At 47.9% G+C, this 17,864-nt stretch overlaps 1 protein-coding gene across 3 annotated transcripts in view; it reads left to right on the top strand.

Annotated features, from left to right (window-relative positions):
* The window catches only part of mettl16 (methyltransferase 16, N6-methyladenosine), a 146,505-nt gene that overhangs the window by 66,394 nt on the left and 62,247 nt on the right, over positions 1–17,864 (top strand). For 2 of the 3 annotated variants that reach the window (XM_078422403.1, XM_078422402.1), the window contains exons 3-4: positions 1,802–1,998; positions 15,069–15,209. In XM_078422403.1, the coding sequence (XP_078278529.1) occupies positions 1,802–1,998; positions 15,069–15,209 (338 nt within the window). The remainder of the gene's footprint in view (positions 1–1,801; positions 1,999–15,068; positions 15,210–17,864) is intronic. The other variant, XM_078422405.1, reaches the window with a different exon arrangement.

Raw genomic sequence — 17,864 nt, 5'->3', positions numbered from 1 at the left:
GGGTTTGTGACATGCCCAAACGTTTGAGGTTGTGTGAGGGGCGACTGTAGATGCACAAGACTGATGGCTGGCTACTGAGATCTATATCAAGTGAATGAATAAAAATAGTCTGAGTGCACCCTCGGTGCAATTCTGTGCCTTGTTGCAATGTGACCAGTGCGTGCACATGTAGTTAGATCATCTCGTTATATTTAACACACGCTACTTTATGGGATCCAGATTTTTTTATTCTGTTCGTTCTTGTAATGGAGCCATGTTCCCATGGTGTTTTGTTTCAGCTGCGAGATACTGTTTTGAATAATGGAAAAGCTCAGTCAGCTTTAAGGGAGCAGAATTTCTAATTAGTATTGCTGGTGGCAGAGTCACTGATACGTCCAGCAATCTGCCAACTGAAACCTATTTACAGTTTCTAGCAGCGTCCTATTTCTTGTAAACTCTCAGCACCAGAGTTTGGCGTTGGACTGTGTGCAGTTGTGAATCAATCCCCAGATAATATGTGGAATATTGATGAATGCAATCATTCAATGTGTTACCTGTTGTTCCCTGCACTTTGAGCGATGTGAACTTGAGTGCGTGAGGCAGAGATGTGTCGAATCAATTCTATAAATCCGTGCCTTTCCCGAAACGTATAAGATTATTAAGGGGTTGGACACGTTAGAGGCAGGAAACATGTTCCCAATGTTGGGGGAGTCCAGAACAAGGGTCCACAGTTTAAGAATAAGGGGTAGGCCATTTAGAACTGAGATGAAGAAAAACTTTTTCAGTCAGAGAGTTGTGAATCTGTGGAATTCTCTGCCTCAGAAGGCAGTGGAGGCCAATTCTCTGAATGCATTCAAGAGAGAGCTGGATAGAGCTCTTAAGGATAGCGGAGTCAGGGGGTATGGGGAAAAGGCAGGTACTGGGTACTGATTGAGAATGATCAGCCATGATCACATTGAATGTTGGTGCTGGCTCGAAGGGCCGAATGGCCTCCTGCACCTATTGTCTATTGTCTAAAGGGAGCATATTATCGCCTTTTTACTGTTTTTGAAATTAACCCCTTTATTTTCTTGAAAACATCTTCAACCTGCTCAGCTAAACGGTTCTGGACACAAAATGCTGGAGTAACAGCGGGTCAGGCAGTACCTCTGGAGAAAAGGAATAGGTGACGTTTCGGGTCGAGACCAATGTGGCAGTGGTAATTGTTTAGGTGCAGGAGCTGTCACTGGTGCTGTTAAATTCCCCGCTGGTTAAAATTCCCCGCTGTTTATTTAGGCTTCTTTTTTTGCAGAGCCGCTCCGGTGAGCTCCGGCAGCACTGCTCCCCTGGTCAAGACCCTTCTAAATGGTTCGTTTTTCATATGCCTACCTAGACAGTCGATAGTTGCAGCTTATTGGACCCTGGTGGACATTGCGGTTGACTTTTTGACTTCAGTTAGCAGATTTGGTGTGTGGCTTTCCACAAAACAAGATTCAGGATTCAGGATATCTTTATTTGTCATCCAAAAAACAAGTCTTTTGGACGAGATTTCGCCACCCACACTCCAACAGTAAGAGCAATAAAATAAGCAAATTACACAACACCAACCAACACAAAAAAAAAAAAAAAGAAACATCCATCACAGTGAGTCTCCTCCAGTCCCCTCCTCACTGTGATGGAAGGCCAGAATGTCTTTTCTCTTCCCCTGCCGTCTTCTCCCGCGGTCAGGCTGTTGAGGTTGCCACGTTCCAGGCCTGCGCCGGACGGTGAAAGGATGACGCTCCTCTTGCCTCGTAGAAACCAACGTTCCTGACATTAATCCGTTTGTCTCCTTCATTTTCAGTTTAAACTTTAAAGAACCTGAGGCAGTCAGAGCGCTTACGTGCACCCTACTGAAGGAGGACTTCGGACTTACAATCGACATCCCGTTGGAGAGGTTGATCCCTACTGTTCCTTTGCGGCTCAACTACATACATTGGGTTGAAGATCTGATCGGCTGTGGCACCAACAAAAATAAACTCATCCGAGGTATTGACATAGGTATGAACCTTCATGGATTTTCTTTTATTCTTTCACTGTCCGACCAAGAATTCCTCATAACTGTCCATTTGAGTTGGGTCCTGTATATTTCAGTAGCATCAGGAGTTCAGGAGAGCATAATATCAAGCATATGAAATTTTCAGAGCACATTATTGAACCGGAATATACTGAGCCGTGCAATTCATAAACTGACACCATTTGGCCTGGCAAATTGATGAAAATTTTTGAGTTAGAACATAGAACAACACAGCATACCGACAGGCCTTTCGGCCCTCAATGTCTGTACTGGCCATTATGTCAATCTATTCACAAAATGCTGGAGTAACTCAGCGGGTCAGGCAGCATCTCAGGAGAGAAGGAATGGGTGACTTTTCGGGTCGAGACCCGAAACGTCACCCATTCCTTCTCTCCTGAGATACTGCCTGACCCGCTGAGTTACTCCAGCATTTTGTGAATAAATACCTTCAATTTGTACCAGCATCTGCAGTTATTTTCTTACATTATGTCAATCTATACCAATCCTATCTGCCTGCAGTCGTTCCCTATTCTCTACCTGTTCATGTGAATATATACATGGTTCTTAAATGTTGTTGCCTTATCTGCATCTGTTACCTCTCGGGGCTGCACATTCCAGGCACCAACCACTCTCTATATAAAAACTTTACAATGCAAATCTCCTTTAAACTTTCCCTTTCTCACCTTAAACCTGTGGGCATATCCACCCTGCAGGAAAAAGACTGCTGACTGTCGACCGTGTTTATGCCTTTCATAATTATATTTACTTCAATCAAGTCTCCCCTCGGCCTCTGACGCTCCAGAGCAAACTATCTAGGTTTATCAAACCTCTCCTTATAGCTAATACCCTCTAATCTAGGCGTGATCCGGGTAAACTTCCTCTGCACTCTCTCCAAAGCCTCCACATCCTTCCCAGAGTGTGGCAACCAGAATCTTCTATATACTAAAACTCTCGTTTGTTTGTGTGTTTGTTCCTGAACTACAGCCAAAAAGGTACACGATAGCGCGACAATTTTAGGCCCACCTTACTCACCGTCGTCCCTTTGGTGCTAATGGAAGAGGTTTCATTGAAATCGGTGTTATATTTTTTAACATTCACATTTTAAAGTTTAAATCTATCTCCTAGGGAGGGAGGGGGGAGGGAGGGGGGGAGGGGGGATAAGGGGGGTTGATGGGGAGGGGAAATGGGGGAGGGAGGGGGAGGAGGGGGAGAGGGGAGGGGGAGGAGAGGGTGCTGCACCAATGCAGGAGAGGTTTGGGCCCAACGGGTCCACTTGGTCTAGTTGCACATAATATTCCAAATGTGACCGAATCAAAATTTTATGCAGCTGCAACTTGACTTCCCAACTTTTATGTTCCTCGCCACAACTGATGACGACAGGCATGTACCACTCTATCCACTTGTGCTGCCACTTTCAAGGAGCTATAGACTTGCAAACCAAGATTCCTCTGTACATCAGTGCTCCTAAGAGCCCTGCCATTTTCCGTATATTTTCCTCTTGTATTCAACCTTGCACTTGTCCAGATTAAATTCCATCTGCCATTTCCCCACTCAAATTTACAACTGATCCAGTGTCCTACTTTATCGTTTAGCAACCTTCCTCACTAGCCGCGACTACACCAGTTTACATCTGCAAGCTTCCTAATCAGACAACCTACATTTCCGTCCAAATCATTAATAAATGATTACAAATAACAGAGGCCCCAGCACTGATCCTTGTGGATCACCACTGGTCACTGACCTCCCGTCAGAAAAACATTCCTCTACCAGTATCCTTTGTCTTCTATGAGCAAGACAATTTTACCAACTCATCATGGATCCCATGTAACTCAATCTTCTGGATCAGCCCAGCATGAAGGACCTTGTCATATACTTTGCTGAAGTTCATGTAGAGAGCATCCACTGACTTTCTCTCATCAATCATCTTTGTCACTGCCTCAAAAAATTCAATTAAAAACCTCTTCCTGCACCACGCCATGCTCACCGCCTCTAATAAGTCCATGTTTTTCACGTGCAAGTAAATGTTGTCCTTAAGAATCTTTCCTCGCCATTAATTTCCTTACAACAGTATCAGTGAGAGAAATTTGAGCTGATAAAATTATCAGGGAGAAATCTGAGTTGCAGCAAGAAAGCATATCAGCTTGGGGTTTTTAATAGTTTAGTTTAGTTTAGAGATACAGCGCGGAAACTGGCCCTTCGGCCCACCGGGTCCGCGCCGACCAGCGATCCTCGCACATTAACACTATCCTACACCCACTAGGGACAATTTTTTACATTTACCAAGCAATTAACCTACAAACCCGTACGTCTTTGGAGTGTGGGAGGAAACCGAAGATCTCGGAGAAAACCCACGCAGGTCACGGGGAGAACGTACAAACTCCGTACAGGCAGCACCCGTAGCCGGGATCGAACCCGGGTGTCCAGCGCTGCATTCGCTGTAAGGCAGCAACTCTACCGCTGCGCCACCGTGACCGCCCTGAATAATTTTAATGATTGTTGGACCTTGTGACAGTGCTGCAGTCTTGAGAAAGAAGTTACGTGGAATGGAAGGCTCCCAATTTTGTGGCTGCTCTCTTTACTATTACATTAAAGCAGCCTAAAGGGGGCCAGACTAAAGGGCCTTTTTTTGGTTAGTGGGCATATGTTCATCTCCCTCAGAATGAGTTTCCATGGTTGATAACTCAGCACATGACAAATCACAAGCATGAATCGTTATCTCTCCTCCCAGTGGCAAAGTATCAATTTGGATGATTTTTATATCAGGTGTTTTATTTGTTGATTAAAGTCTATTTGATTTATTATACTGCCACCACCCAGCCTTCTGAGTTAGCAAAGTATGATTAATTTTGAAATCGCATCATGTAGTAGAATCTACAACAGCAAAAAATATAATTTAACTTAATTGGATTTACGTAAAATCTTAATTGTATTAGTATTAAATCGTCATTTAATAACGCTTTCTACCCTGACATAAATAAAATAATTAATCGTTCCAGTTTAAACTCTGTCACAGCTTTTAATTTATCCATGTACCATATGTACTGATTCATTACTTTCACAACTCATTGATATGAACAAGGGTACTGAACATTAATGTTGCAGCAGTGAGAACCTTGTGTTGTTTTCGTTTAGTTTAGAGATACAGCGTGGGAACAGGCCCTTCGGCCCATCGAGTCCGGCCCGACCAGCGATCCCTGCACATGAACACTATCCTACCTATCCGAGGGGCAGTTTTTTTACATTTATACCAAGCCAATTAGCCTACAAACTTGTACGTCTTTGGAGTGTGGGAGGAAACTGGAGTTTCCTGGAGAACACCCATGCAGGTTTAGTTTAGTTTAGAGATGTAGCGCGAAAACAGGCCCTTTGGCCCACCGAGTCTGCACCGACCAGCGATCCCCGCACACCAACACTATCCTACCCACACTAGAGACAATTTACACATGCACCATGCCAATTAACCTACATACCTGTACGTCTTTGAAGTGTGGGAGGAAACCGTAGATCACGGATAATACCCACGTGGTCATGGGGAGAACGTACAAATTCCATACAGACAGCACCCTTAGTCGGGATCGAACCAGAGTCTCTGGTGTTGCAAGCGCTGTAAGGCAGCAACTCTACCGCTGCGCCACCGAGCCCGCCCACGGGAAGGTCACGGGGGGAACATACAAACTCCATAAAGACAAGCACCCATAGTCAGGATGGAACCCGGGTCTCTGGTGCTGTGAGGCAGCAACTATACCGCTACGCCACTGTGCTGCCCAAACTACTCTGCAGGTCAATGGTGGAACCTTGACATTGCCACCATTTAAGGCAAGCATGTAACTGATTATAATTCCCAAAGTAAAATTAAAATAAAATCCAAATAGACAATAGACAATAGACAATAGACAATAGACAATAGACAATAGACAATAGGTGCAGGAGTAGGCCATTCAGCCCTTCGAGCCAGCACCGCCATTCAATGCGATCATGGCTGATCACTCTCAATCAGTACCCCGTTCCTGCCTTCTCCCCATACCCCCTCACTCCGCTATCCTTAAGAGCTCTATCCAGCTCTCTCTTGAAAGCATCCAACGAACTGGCCTCCACTGCCTTCTGAGGCAGAGAATTCCACACCTTCACCACCCTCTGACTGAAAAAGTTCTTCCTCATCTCCGTTCTAAATGGCCTACCCCTTATTCTCAAACTGTGGCCCCTTGTTCTGGACTCCCCCAACATTGGGAACATGTTATCTGCCTCTAATGTGTCCAATCCCCTAATTATCTTATATGTTTCAATAAGATCCCCCCTCATCCTTCTAAATTCCAGTGTATACAAGCCCAATCGCTCCAGCCTTTCAACATACGACAGTCCCGCCATTCCGGGAATTAACCTAGTGAACCTACGCTGCACGCCCTCCATAGCAAGAATATCCTTCCTCAAATTTGGAGACCAAAACTGCACACAGTACTCCAGGTGCGGTCTCACCAGGGCCCGGTACAACTGTAGAAGGACCTCTTTGCTCCTATACTCAACTCCTCTTGTTACGAAGGCCAACATTCCATTGGCTTTCTTCACTGCCTGCTGAACCTGCATGCTTCCTTTCATTGACTGATGCACTAGGACACCCAGATCTCGTTGAACTCCCCCTCCTCCTAACTTGACACCATTCAGATAATAATCTGCCTTTCTATTCTTACTTCCAAAGTGAATAACCTCACACTTACCTACATTAAACTGCATCTGCCATGTATCCGCCCACTCACACAACCTGTCCAAGTCACCCTGCAGCGTTATTGCATCTTCCTCACAATTCACACTACCCCCCAACTTAGTATCATCTGCAAATTTGCTAATGGTACTTTTAATCCCTTCGTCTAAGTCATTAATGTATATCGTAAATAGCTGGGGTCCCAGCACCGAACCTTGCGGTACCCCACTGGTCACTGCCTGCCATTCCGAAAGGGACCCATTTATCCCCACTCTTTGCTTTCTGTCTGTCAACCAATTTTCTATCCATGTCAGTACCCTACCCCCAATACCATGTGCCCTAATTTTGCCCACTAATCTCCTATGTGGGACCTTGTCGAAGGCTTTCTGAAAGTCGAGGTACACCACATCCACTGACTCTCCCTTGTCAATTTTCCTAGTTACATCCTCAAAAAATTCCAGTAGATTTGTCAAGCATGATTTCCCCTTCGTTGGAAACTGAGATAAAAATTATCATGTTAGAAATGCTCATCAGATCAGGCAGTGTCTGCAGAGAGAGAAACAGAATGAACAATCCAGGTTGATGTCCCAATGAAAGGTTATCAATCTGAAAAGTTAACCATTTTTTCTCTCCACGGAAGCTGCCTGACTTGCTCAGTGTTTCCAATATTATCTATCATTTATATCAACTCCCAAGATGATCCTTAATGCAAAGGAGAAATCCACTTAGTCCACAGCACGGAAACAGGCCCGTTGTCCCAACTTGTCCACGCCAACCAAGATGCCCCATCTCCACTAGTCCCACCTGCCCACGCTTGGCCCATGTCCCTCGAAAGGTTTCCTAACCTCTAAAAGTTTCCTATTCCTATTCATGCACCTATCCAAATGTCTTTTAAATGACACTAGACCAAGTGGACCCGTTGGGCCCAAACCTCTCCTGCATTGGTGCAGCACCCTCTCTTCCCCCACTACCCCCTCTCCTCCCCCACTACCCCCTCCCCTCTCCCCTCCCTCCTCCCCTCCCTCCTCCCCCTCCCCCCTCCTTCTCCCCCCTTCCCCACCCCCCCTCAAACCCCTTATCCCCCCTCCTCCGCTGGTTTATTCCGAAGATAGACGCAAATTGCTGGAGTAACTCGGCGGGTCAGGCAGCATCTCTGGAGAAAAGGAATGGGTGACTCTTCGGGACCGATCCCTTCTCCAGAATGGCCCATTCAAACACTTAATTGAAAAGAAAATTCTGAAGAAGGGTTCCGACCCGAAACGTCATCTAAGAAAAATTAAACTTAGATAGAGCTCTTAAGGATAGCGGAGTCAAGGGGTATGGGGAGAAGGCAGGAACGGGGTACTGATTGAGAATGATCAGCCATGATCACATTGAATGGCGCTGCTGGCTCGAAGGGCCGAATGGCCTCCTCCTGCACCTATTGTCTAAACTTGGTTGAATTGTTTGTGCTGAGCTAGCTGATCACAGCCCTTTAGCAGAAGCGTCCATGTGGCGGGGCTGGGAACTGGAAGTGTCCTGAGCTAATTCTGCTACCACCATCGTCGACTGTACAAGTGATGGCTCCCACTGATTGTCGCCGGAAGCTCGCGCCCTTTTCAGGACGGACGACGACAGTGATGGAACATTTGAATGATGGACATGAGAGATGAAGCTGGTCACTGCTGGGCAGCAGTGTGTATATTAGCAGAGTGTGGCCTGAGACTGTCTGGTGCACAATGAAGCAAAATCCCAAGAGGTCTCTTTACTGATTTCTAAAAGTGCACTTGTACTTATGGGGATTCCAGATTCCGATTTGGATTTGATGTCTTCCTTGTTAAAATCATCAGCCCGTCCTCACAGTGTAGACACAAATGAAGAATCATTTCCATAAGGTACAGGAATGCAGTTTCTGTCTGTGGCACAGTGATTTAGGATGAATTACGTTCTTCAGAACCGTGGAGATAATAATTTGGATAATGAGGGAGAAATTAAAGGCCAGGTTAATAATACTCAATTAACACCTTCCTATTTCGGCGCTCAACCTAGTGCCACTGAGGCGCGGACCTGAAAGTCTTAGTGGACAAGCAACGGCTGTCAAATGCCAATAATTGCAGATAATCTCAGGGTGATAAATTAGGGATTGCATTTTTATTATTCTGTTGCATATTTCTGTGCAGAAAATCTGAACAGTTGCTCCTGGGTTTCCATGTTGTGGAGATTTATGCTGATGTTGTGTTAATGAGGCGTGACTAATTTGCGCACAATGCAGGAATTCGAGCTCGGAAGAGGCGTGTTTCCTGGGTGTCTGATCACGTTAAAAGTCTGGTCCCTTTCAGTTTTTGGTGTAATTAACTAAAGCAACGTTTTGTGCTATTTCTCCCTCATTGTTGAAATGTTGAACTAAATTGCAATGGTGCGGCGTTCTTGTATTCTAAATATGCATGAGATTGGCGGCCTAATTGGAAGGATGCTGTGCTCGTGGATAGGTTTCCTCGGGTCTTTCCTCGAGAGTATTGCCATCATGCAAATGTCTCATTGTTTAAATGATCCGCCTTTGTGGAAAGCCATGACTGCCTGGTGTATTTGCACCGAATCTTATCTGTAGTCATCATCTATGCACAATCCAAAAAATGGAGCAATGAAATAGATTTGATATTAATTAGGGTAATATCAATCAAAATTCAACCACCAAAATTCAACCGGTTCATAAAATGTTAACTGCAGGTAGGTCCTCGTTTCTGCCATTGTTTCCTTGTCTCTGATCTCTGCTGGGGTATAAAAGAAAGGACTGTGTTTTAAACGTTATAGTAACAGCATTTATTGGAATTGGTAAATCATTGAAAGTTTAAGTCAACTGAGTGACCTTATTCGCAGGAAGGAACTGCAGGTGCTAGTTTAAACCAAAGATAGACACAGAGTGCTGCAGTAACGGAGCGGGTCAGGCAGCATCTCTGGAGAGAAGGAACGGGTGACGTTTTGGTTCGAGACCCTTCTTCAGACTGGATGTCTTGACTTGCTTATTCAGCAGGTTCTACAGGGTGAATGTGTATATACACAGGTCCACCATCGATTTTACGGCAACTTGCCTTCCCCCCCCCTCTTTAATCTGGACAAAATCCCCTACCTGGAAGTCCCCCCGAAAATGTGGCACCTAGGCCATATGAGGTGGCCGATCTCAACCTCATTGGGACTTTCACGCCGATAGGCGGGCCGAATTTGCCCCCTGTGGCTGGGGGTTCGGAACTCCGGCTCGGCTGGAGCCGGCTGATCCGTTCCCATAGCCAGCTTTGCATGCCGGTATCCCGGCCCCCAAAGGCCATGACCACTATCGGTCCAGCAAGACGAATAATGCTGCCATGCTCTGGAACTCAGTGGTGCCGGGAAATCAGTGGTGGACCTGTACACACTTACAGTAGACACAAAATGCTGGAATAACTCAGCGGCACTGGCAGCATCTCTGGATAGAAGGAATGGATGACGTTTCGGGTCGAGACCTTTCTTCAGACTGAGTCAGGGGAGAGGGAGATACAGAGATAAGGAAGTATAAGGTGTGAAAATGAGACAAAGGGGATGGAGACCAAGGAACATGTAGAATAGATCATTGCTGGCTAGGAGAAGGTAACAACAAAGCAAACAGAGATAAAGTTGTAGCGACCATAGGGATTGGTCCTGAGAGTCGAACTCTCGGATTGGCCAGCAAGGTCACATGGTGGTGCGACCATAGGGATTGGTCCTGAGAGTCGAACCCGCTGATTGACCAGCTAGGTCAGGTGGTGGTTTTGGGGCCCAAAAACCAGGCAGTGGGAAGAGAACTTCGATGTGAACAGTTTGAGTTAATGGTTGTCTGTAATCTCGTTTGTTATCCTTTGTAATTGAATATTGCTGCCGCAATAAACTTCTTTAACAAAGTACAAGCCTCCAGACTCGCCATATTGGTGACCCCGACGTGATCTAGCCGATCATCTACCACGGAGGGACCTTCTTTGGTTCTAACGCCCGGCGTACCGCAGCTAAACGCGGTCAGCGTTCATCTTCCTCCGTTTTGGGCGCATCAACCACAACTTTGGTTTGCCCATGCTGAAGCTCAGTTCCACCTGAGAAACATCTCGGTGGACGAGACAAAGTATTATTACCTGGTCAGCGCTCTACCGCCTGAGACGTCCACGCGGGTGATGCAGTTCATCACCTCCCCTCCTGCAGACGGCAAGTACGAGGCGCTGAAGGTAATCATGCTTCGAACCTTCGGATTCAGTAGGCATGATCGAGCTGAGAGGCTTATGCACCTGCCGGATCTCGGAGATCGGCTGCCGTCCGCCCTCATGGCCGAAATGTTGGCGCTGGCAGGTGAGCACAAGGATTGCCTCATGTTCGAGCAGGCATTCCGAGAGCAACTTCCAGAAGATGTTGGGCTTATGCTCACGGATTGTTCTTTTAAGGACCCCGTGGCATATGCGGAGAAAGCCGATGCGCTCATGGCGTCCAAATCGAAAAAATACAGTTCGATCAACAGGGTCTCGGCACCATTAGGCAGCCCGCAGCGGCACCAAGATGGCGCCGCGACTCCCGCCATTTCTTCAAAACCCCGCCAAAAAGATCTGCACAAGCGCGGCTGGTGTTATTATCATCTGCGATGGGGTGGAGAAGGCCGCAACTGCCGCTCACCTTGCACCTTCTCGGGAAATGCCTCGACCGATCGTACATAGAGGCGGTTGCGATTGGCCAGAACCGACGCCTCTACGTCCGAGATCGATTCACGGACACAGAATTCTTGGTCGGGTAAGAGAGGGCCTACCCTCATCGCGGTTAACGGTAGCCCCATCCGCACATATGGTACGCGGGCAATGTCTCTGGCTTTCGGCACCCGCACATACGAATGGTCGTTTGTCATCGCGGAAGTCGGTCAGGCGATCCTGGGCGCAGATGTCCTCTGGGCCTTTTCGCTACTTCCCGATGTCCGAGGTAAAGGCCTTCGACCCTCTGCTAGCAGCGTTCAGCCCGCTGCTCCACCGCCAGCCACCCCGCCCAGCCCGACTGTCCAGGCCGTTGTCGCGGCCTCCGACCCGTATGCTGCGGTCCTGGCTGAGTTTCCGGAGCTGCTCGTTCAGCGTTTCGACGCCCCTTCTGCCCGGCACGGCGTTGTCCATCACATTCCCACCGAGGGGCCCCCCGTTTTCGCTCGGGCCCGGAGGTTGCCGCCGGACAAACTGGTGGTGGCGCGTGCAGAATTCCAGAAGATGGAACGAATGGGCATTGTCCGTCGGTCCGACAGCCCGTGGGCCTCTCCGTTGCATATGGTCTCCAAAGCATCTGGGGGGTGGAGACCATGTGGAGATTACCGATGCCTTAACGCCGTCACCACGGCAGACCGCTACCCCATACCGCACATCCAGGACTTCTCGTCTGGGCTGGAAGGTGCCATGGTATTCTCCAAAATTGATTTGGTGCGGGGCTACCACCAGATTCCTGTGCGTCCGGAAGACATTCCAAAGACTGCCACGATCACTCCGTTCGGGTTGTTCGAATGGTTGCGTATGCCTTTCAGTTTGAAGATCGCGGCACAGGCTTTCCAGCGGCTTATGGACCATGTTGGTCGGGATTTGCCTTTTGTTTTCATTTATTTGGAAGATATCCTGGTTGCCAGTCGCTCGGAGCAGGAACACCTGGCCCATTTGCGGACCGTGTTCCGGCGGCTTCAAGACCACGGGCTCATCATCCACCCCTCCAAGTGTCAATTTGGCCTCCACTCTATTGATTTCTTAGGACACCGGATCACCTCTGCCGGCGCCACTCCTTTGCCCGAAAAAGTGGAGGCTGTCCGTGCCTTCCCGCGACCCACCACAGTAAAGGGGTTGCAGGAGTTCGTGGGCATGGTGAATTTCTACCATAGGTTCGTACCGGCAGCGGCACGGGTCATGCGTCCGCTCTTCCAGTGCCTCGCGGGCAAACCTGTCGAGTTGGAGTGGTCCGCGGCCGCTGAGACGGCCTTTGAGGCAGCTAAAGTAGCTCTGGCAGACGCCACCATGCTCGTCCACCCAAGCGCCTCCGCCCCCACGGCCCTGACGGTCGATGCGTCGGAAGTGGCGGTGGGAGGGGTTTTGGAACAGCAGGTGGATGGCAGTTGGCAGCCCTTGGCGTTTTTCAGCCGACAGCTTAATCCGGCTGAGCTGAAGTATAGCGCCTTTGACCGAGAGCTTCTGGCTCTCTATTTAGCTGTCCGCCACTTTAGGTATTTTCTAGAAGGCCGCCCATTTGTGGCCTTTACGGACCACAAACCATTGACTTTTGCTTTTTCGAAAGTGTCCGACCCATAGTCGGCCCGCCAGCAGCGGCACCTGACTGCCATCTCAGAGTTTACTACCGATGTCCGACACGTCGCGGGTAAGCTTAATGCCGTTGCTGATGCCCTGTCCCGGCCAGCCATTTCCCCAATTTCAGCGGTGGAATGCGAGGTGGATTTCCAGGAGTTTGCGGAGGCACAGCGCCTGGCAGACACTGCCTCAGCATACCAGTCCACCACTTCGGGGTTGAAGTTGGCCCAAGTGGCTTGCGGGCCTGCGGGTACAAAAGTCTGGTGTGATGTTTCCCTTCCCCGCCCTAGGCCGGTGGTGCCGGCCGCCCTTCAGCGCCGGGTGTTTGATGCCATTCATGGGCTGGCGCACCCGTCCATCCGCTCCACCTCTGCCTTAGTGGCCGCTCGGTTTGTGTGGCATGGCCTGCGGAAGCAAGTAGCCGCTTGGGCCCGTTCCTGTGTTCCCTGCCAGACCGCTAAAGTTCACCGGCATGTCCAACCTCCGGTGCAGGAGTTTGCGGTCCCTCCGGTCCGTTTTTTTCATATTCACGTTGATTTCGATGGGCCTTTACCTTCCTCCAGGGGCTACACTCACCTACTCACGGTGGTTGACCGATTTACCAGTTGGCCGGAGGCCTTCCCGTTGTCAGACACCTCCGCTGCCTCTTGTGCCCGGGCCCTGGCCCTCCATTGGGTGGCCCGTTTTGGTGTTCCGTCCGTCATTACCACCGACCGGGGGTCCTAGTTCACCTCTGCCCTTTGGGTTACGCTTGCGGAGCTGTACGGTTCCCGGTTGCAGCAGACCACGGCGTACCACCCACAGGCTAATGGGCTCGTGGAGAGGTTTCACAGGCAACTTAAGGCGGCCCTCAGTGCACGGCTGGACGGCCCTGACTGGGTAGACCAGCTCCCCTGGGTCCTTTTGGGCATCCGTACTGCTCCTAAGTAGGATCTCGGAACTTCGTCCGCGGAACTGGTATATGGCTCGCCACTCGCAGTGCCCGGGGATTTCCTTCCGGAGTCCTCTGGTCAGCAGCCCTCGGTTCCGTCGGTTTTAGCATCCCTCCGGGCGCGAGTGGGTTCCCTGGCTCCGGTTCCTACTTCACGTCACGGGTGTTCCATGGTGCACGAACCGCCTGCCTTGAAGGACTGTGAATTTGTGTTTCTGCGTAGAGATGCCCATCGTTCCCCGTTGCAGAGGGTCTATGAAGGACCGTTCCGCGTGTTGCGTAAAGGGACGGTCACCTTCACCTTGGATGTTGGGGGCAGGAGTGAGCTCGTCTCTGTGTCCAGGCTCAAACCTGCACACTTGGATCAGGACCGCCTGGTCCTGGTCGGCCAACCGCCTCGGCGGGGCTGTCCTGCAATTCCACCTGATCCGGGACCCCCTGCTCCTGTGGTTCCTGCAGCCCCTCTCCTTACTCGTTCTGGTCGCGAAATCCGGCTCCCTGCTAGGTTCCGTACCTCGGATTCTGGGGGGGTCATGTAGCGACCATAGGGATTGGTCCTGAGAGTCGAACCCTCGGATTGGCCAGCAAGGTCACATGGTGGTGCGACCATAGGGATTGGTCCTGAGAGTCGAACCCGCTGATTGGCCAGCTAGGTCAGGTGGTGGTTTTGGGTCCCAAAAACCAGGCAGTGGGAAGAGAACTTCGATGTGAACAGTTTGAGTTAATGGTTGTCTGTAATCTCGTTTGTTATCCTTTGTAATTGAATATTGCTGCCGCAATAAACTTCTTTAACAAAGTACAAGCCTCCAGACTCGCCATAAAGTATAAGAAAATAACTGCAGACGCTGGTTCAAATCGAAGGTATTTATTCACAAAATGCTGGAGTAACTCAGCAGGTTAGGCAGCATCTCAGGAGAGAAGGAATGGGTGACGTTTCCCATTCCTTCTCTCCTGAAATGCTGCCTGACCTGCTGAGTTACTCCAGCATTTTGTGAATAAACAGAGATAAAGTGTAATGAGGACAGTAGGACTAGTCGGAGAACTGGGAAGGGGGGAGGGATGGATTCTAGCAACGTACAAATTTGTTGCTCGAATTTTGAGCTCAATAACTAATATTACACATTCTGTACATTGCAGGAACTGGTGCCTCCTGTATCTATCCGTTGCTCGGGGCCACTATGAATGGTTGGTTCTTTCTTGCAACGGAGGTGGACGACATGTGCTTCAGCTATGCAACAAAAAACGTGGAGCAGAACAATCTGTCCGACCTCATTAAAGGTTTGTAAGAAAATATTTCTATTCTCAGATCCATGGCAAATGACACCAAGTAACAGAAAATGGCAGACTGCTTTGAGGAATCTAAGTTACTTTCAGCACTCCTCTTACTTACGTTAAATTAATTTTAGAATAAGGTGTGTCCTTCCCGTTACAGGAAAGATGTGGGAGCTTTGGGAAGGGTTACCAGAGGAGGTTTACCAGAATGATGCGTGGATGAGAGAGTTTCAGCTACGGGGAGAGGTCGGATAGACTTGGATTGTCTTCTCTGGAACATCAGGGCCATTCTTAGTCACGTGTGTGACCATGTGTTGGTCACACACGTGATCAGTCCTATTTGACTTCTGACCCTAAACACACATTGTCAGCGTAACATATAAAAATTTCACTTGATAAAATTCGACATAAATAAGTCACATATACAGTACAGAACAATATACCTGTCATGCTTTCAGAATTGGAGAAGTATTCCACACTTTTTGATCACTCACATGACCAAGAATGGCCCATCAGAGGTTGAGGGGAGACTGAAGAGAAGTATATATAATTTTGAGAGGCATAGATAGGGTAGACAGTCAGAACCTTTTCTCCAGGTGGAAATGTCCAACACTAGAGGGCACAGTTTTTAGGTGAGAGGGAGAAGGTTTATTGGGGATGTGTGGGGCAGGTTTCCTGGAGTAGTGGGAGCCTGGAACACATTGCCAGGGGTGCTGGTGGAGGTACATATGATAGTGGCGTTTCAGAGGCGTTTAGTTAGAAACATGGTCATGCAGGGAATAGAGGGAAATGGATCAGGTACAGACACATGAGATCAGTTTAACTTGGTATCATGTTTGGCACAAACATTGTGGGCTGAAGGGCCCGTCTCTATGTTCTAACATCAGTACATTTTCATTAATCGAAGGTGCCAGATCATAATCACTTTGAATGGATGTTATTGGCTTCCTTTTCCAGTGTTCTTAATTTGTCACACACAAATGCGTGTGTGACAAATTAAGAACTGGTTTCTCTTTCCGACTGCATTTCTCACTCTGTTGTCCGCAGGTGTTTTTTTAGGAGTCACGTTAGCCAACAGGTTAGCCAACAAGTTTTTTTGCACAGGTTAAATCATTCATTCCTTCTCCCCGCTCTCAGCCGGCTGAGATACAGAAGCGGGAAAGTGCGCACGACCAACCTCAGGAACAGTTTCTTCCCCTTAACCCCTCCCTTGATAAGAATCAGGCTTCTGAATGGTCCTTTCATAAGCTAGGGATTGACCCATTTACCTCCACCCCACTGTGGGCTGAGGACGTAGTCAATGCAACGATGTGCTGCAACACTGAGAACCATATATAGTGGGAGGGGAGTGGGAGAGGAGGTGAGCGGGGTGGGGGGGAGGAGGAGGGGAGTTGGAGGGAATGGGGGTAGGGGGGAGGGTTGGGGGGGGAGTGGCGGTAGAGTGAGAGTGGGGGGCAGGGGGGTGGGGGAAGGATAGTGGGGTGGGCGGGAGGGTAGTTGGGGGGAGTGGGGGGGGACATGGACCGTTGTGATTTGCTGTTGAAGACCACTGGAGCAAGTATGTCTTCAATGAAATTAGGTATGCACGGTTTTAAATGAAACTCTTCATAACTTAGTCATACATTTTATGACCATTGTTCTTTTATTCAATCCCAAGAGAATTGGGATGTGTAAGGAAAAAGTAAAATAGAAAAATCAAAAGAAAACAATGTTTTCTTTGTGTTGTAAAAAGTATTTCTGTTCAATAACCTTTCTATAAATAGCAGAATATACTCATGATAGGCCTGACATTGTACATGTAGTCCAAGAACTACAGACTGTCACAATGAATGGCGGTGCTGTCTCGAAGGGCCGAATGGCCTCCTCCTGCACCTATTTTCAATGTTTCTATGTTGCAAATAATAGTTGTTTTTCACACAAGAATGTAGCGCGACGCATATGCGCATTTGGCGTGCATACTTATTTTTGCAGAAAAATTGCATTACGCACCATATTATGAATTTTGATGTAAAATTCTGAATTTTGCTCATCAAAATTATGAATTTGTAAAATCTGCGTTATTGTGTATCGTTTTGGCTGTAGTGCAGGAACAAACGAACAAACAAACGAGAATTTTAGTATATAGATGGTATATCTGATCTGTTTGGATGGCCTGCACAACAAAGCCTGATACATGTGCCAATACTAAGCATAAACATAAACCTAAACCTATAACATCGCCCCAGATAGTGGGGCAACTGTAAAACTAGCCACAACTCCAGAGCAAATTAAATTACATGAAGTTTCATTTTTTGCCCATTTGCATCCATCATAGAAGCAGCACCTTGGGTTATCTGGCTACAAGAACAAAAACATACATTTTAATATTTAAAAAAAATTAATATAAAAATTAAAAAGTTCATTTCTTGAATTTAAATATTAAAATAGGGTTATTTTCAGAAAGTGATGTGAAATGAACTTTTAATTTTTTTTGTGATTATCTTATATACTAAAACTCTCGTTCGTTTGTTTGTTTGTTTGTTCTGAACTACAGCCAAAACGGTACACAATCGGGCGACAATTTTAGGCCCACCTTACTCACCGTCGTCCCTTTGGTGCTAATGGAAGAAGTTTCATTGAAATCGGTGTTATATTTTTAAAGTTATTCACATTTTAAAGTTC

The sequence above is a fragment of the Rhinoraja longicauda genome, chromosome 26, assembly GCF_053455715.1.
Source record: "Rhinoraja longicauda isolate Sanriku21f chromosome 26, sRhiLon1.1, whole genome shotgun sequence".
Lineage (NCBI taxonomy): Eukaryota > Metazoa > Chordata > Chondrichthyes > Rajiformes > Arhynchobatidae > Rhinoraja > Rhinoraja longicauda.
The sequence above is the reverse complement of the archived record's forward strand: the minus strand, read 5'-3'. Positions and strand labels throughout refer to the sequence as shown.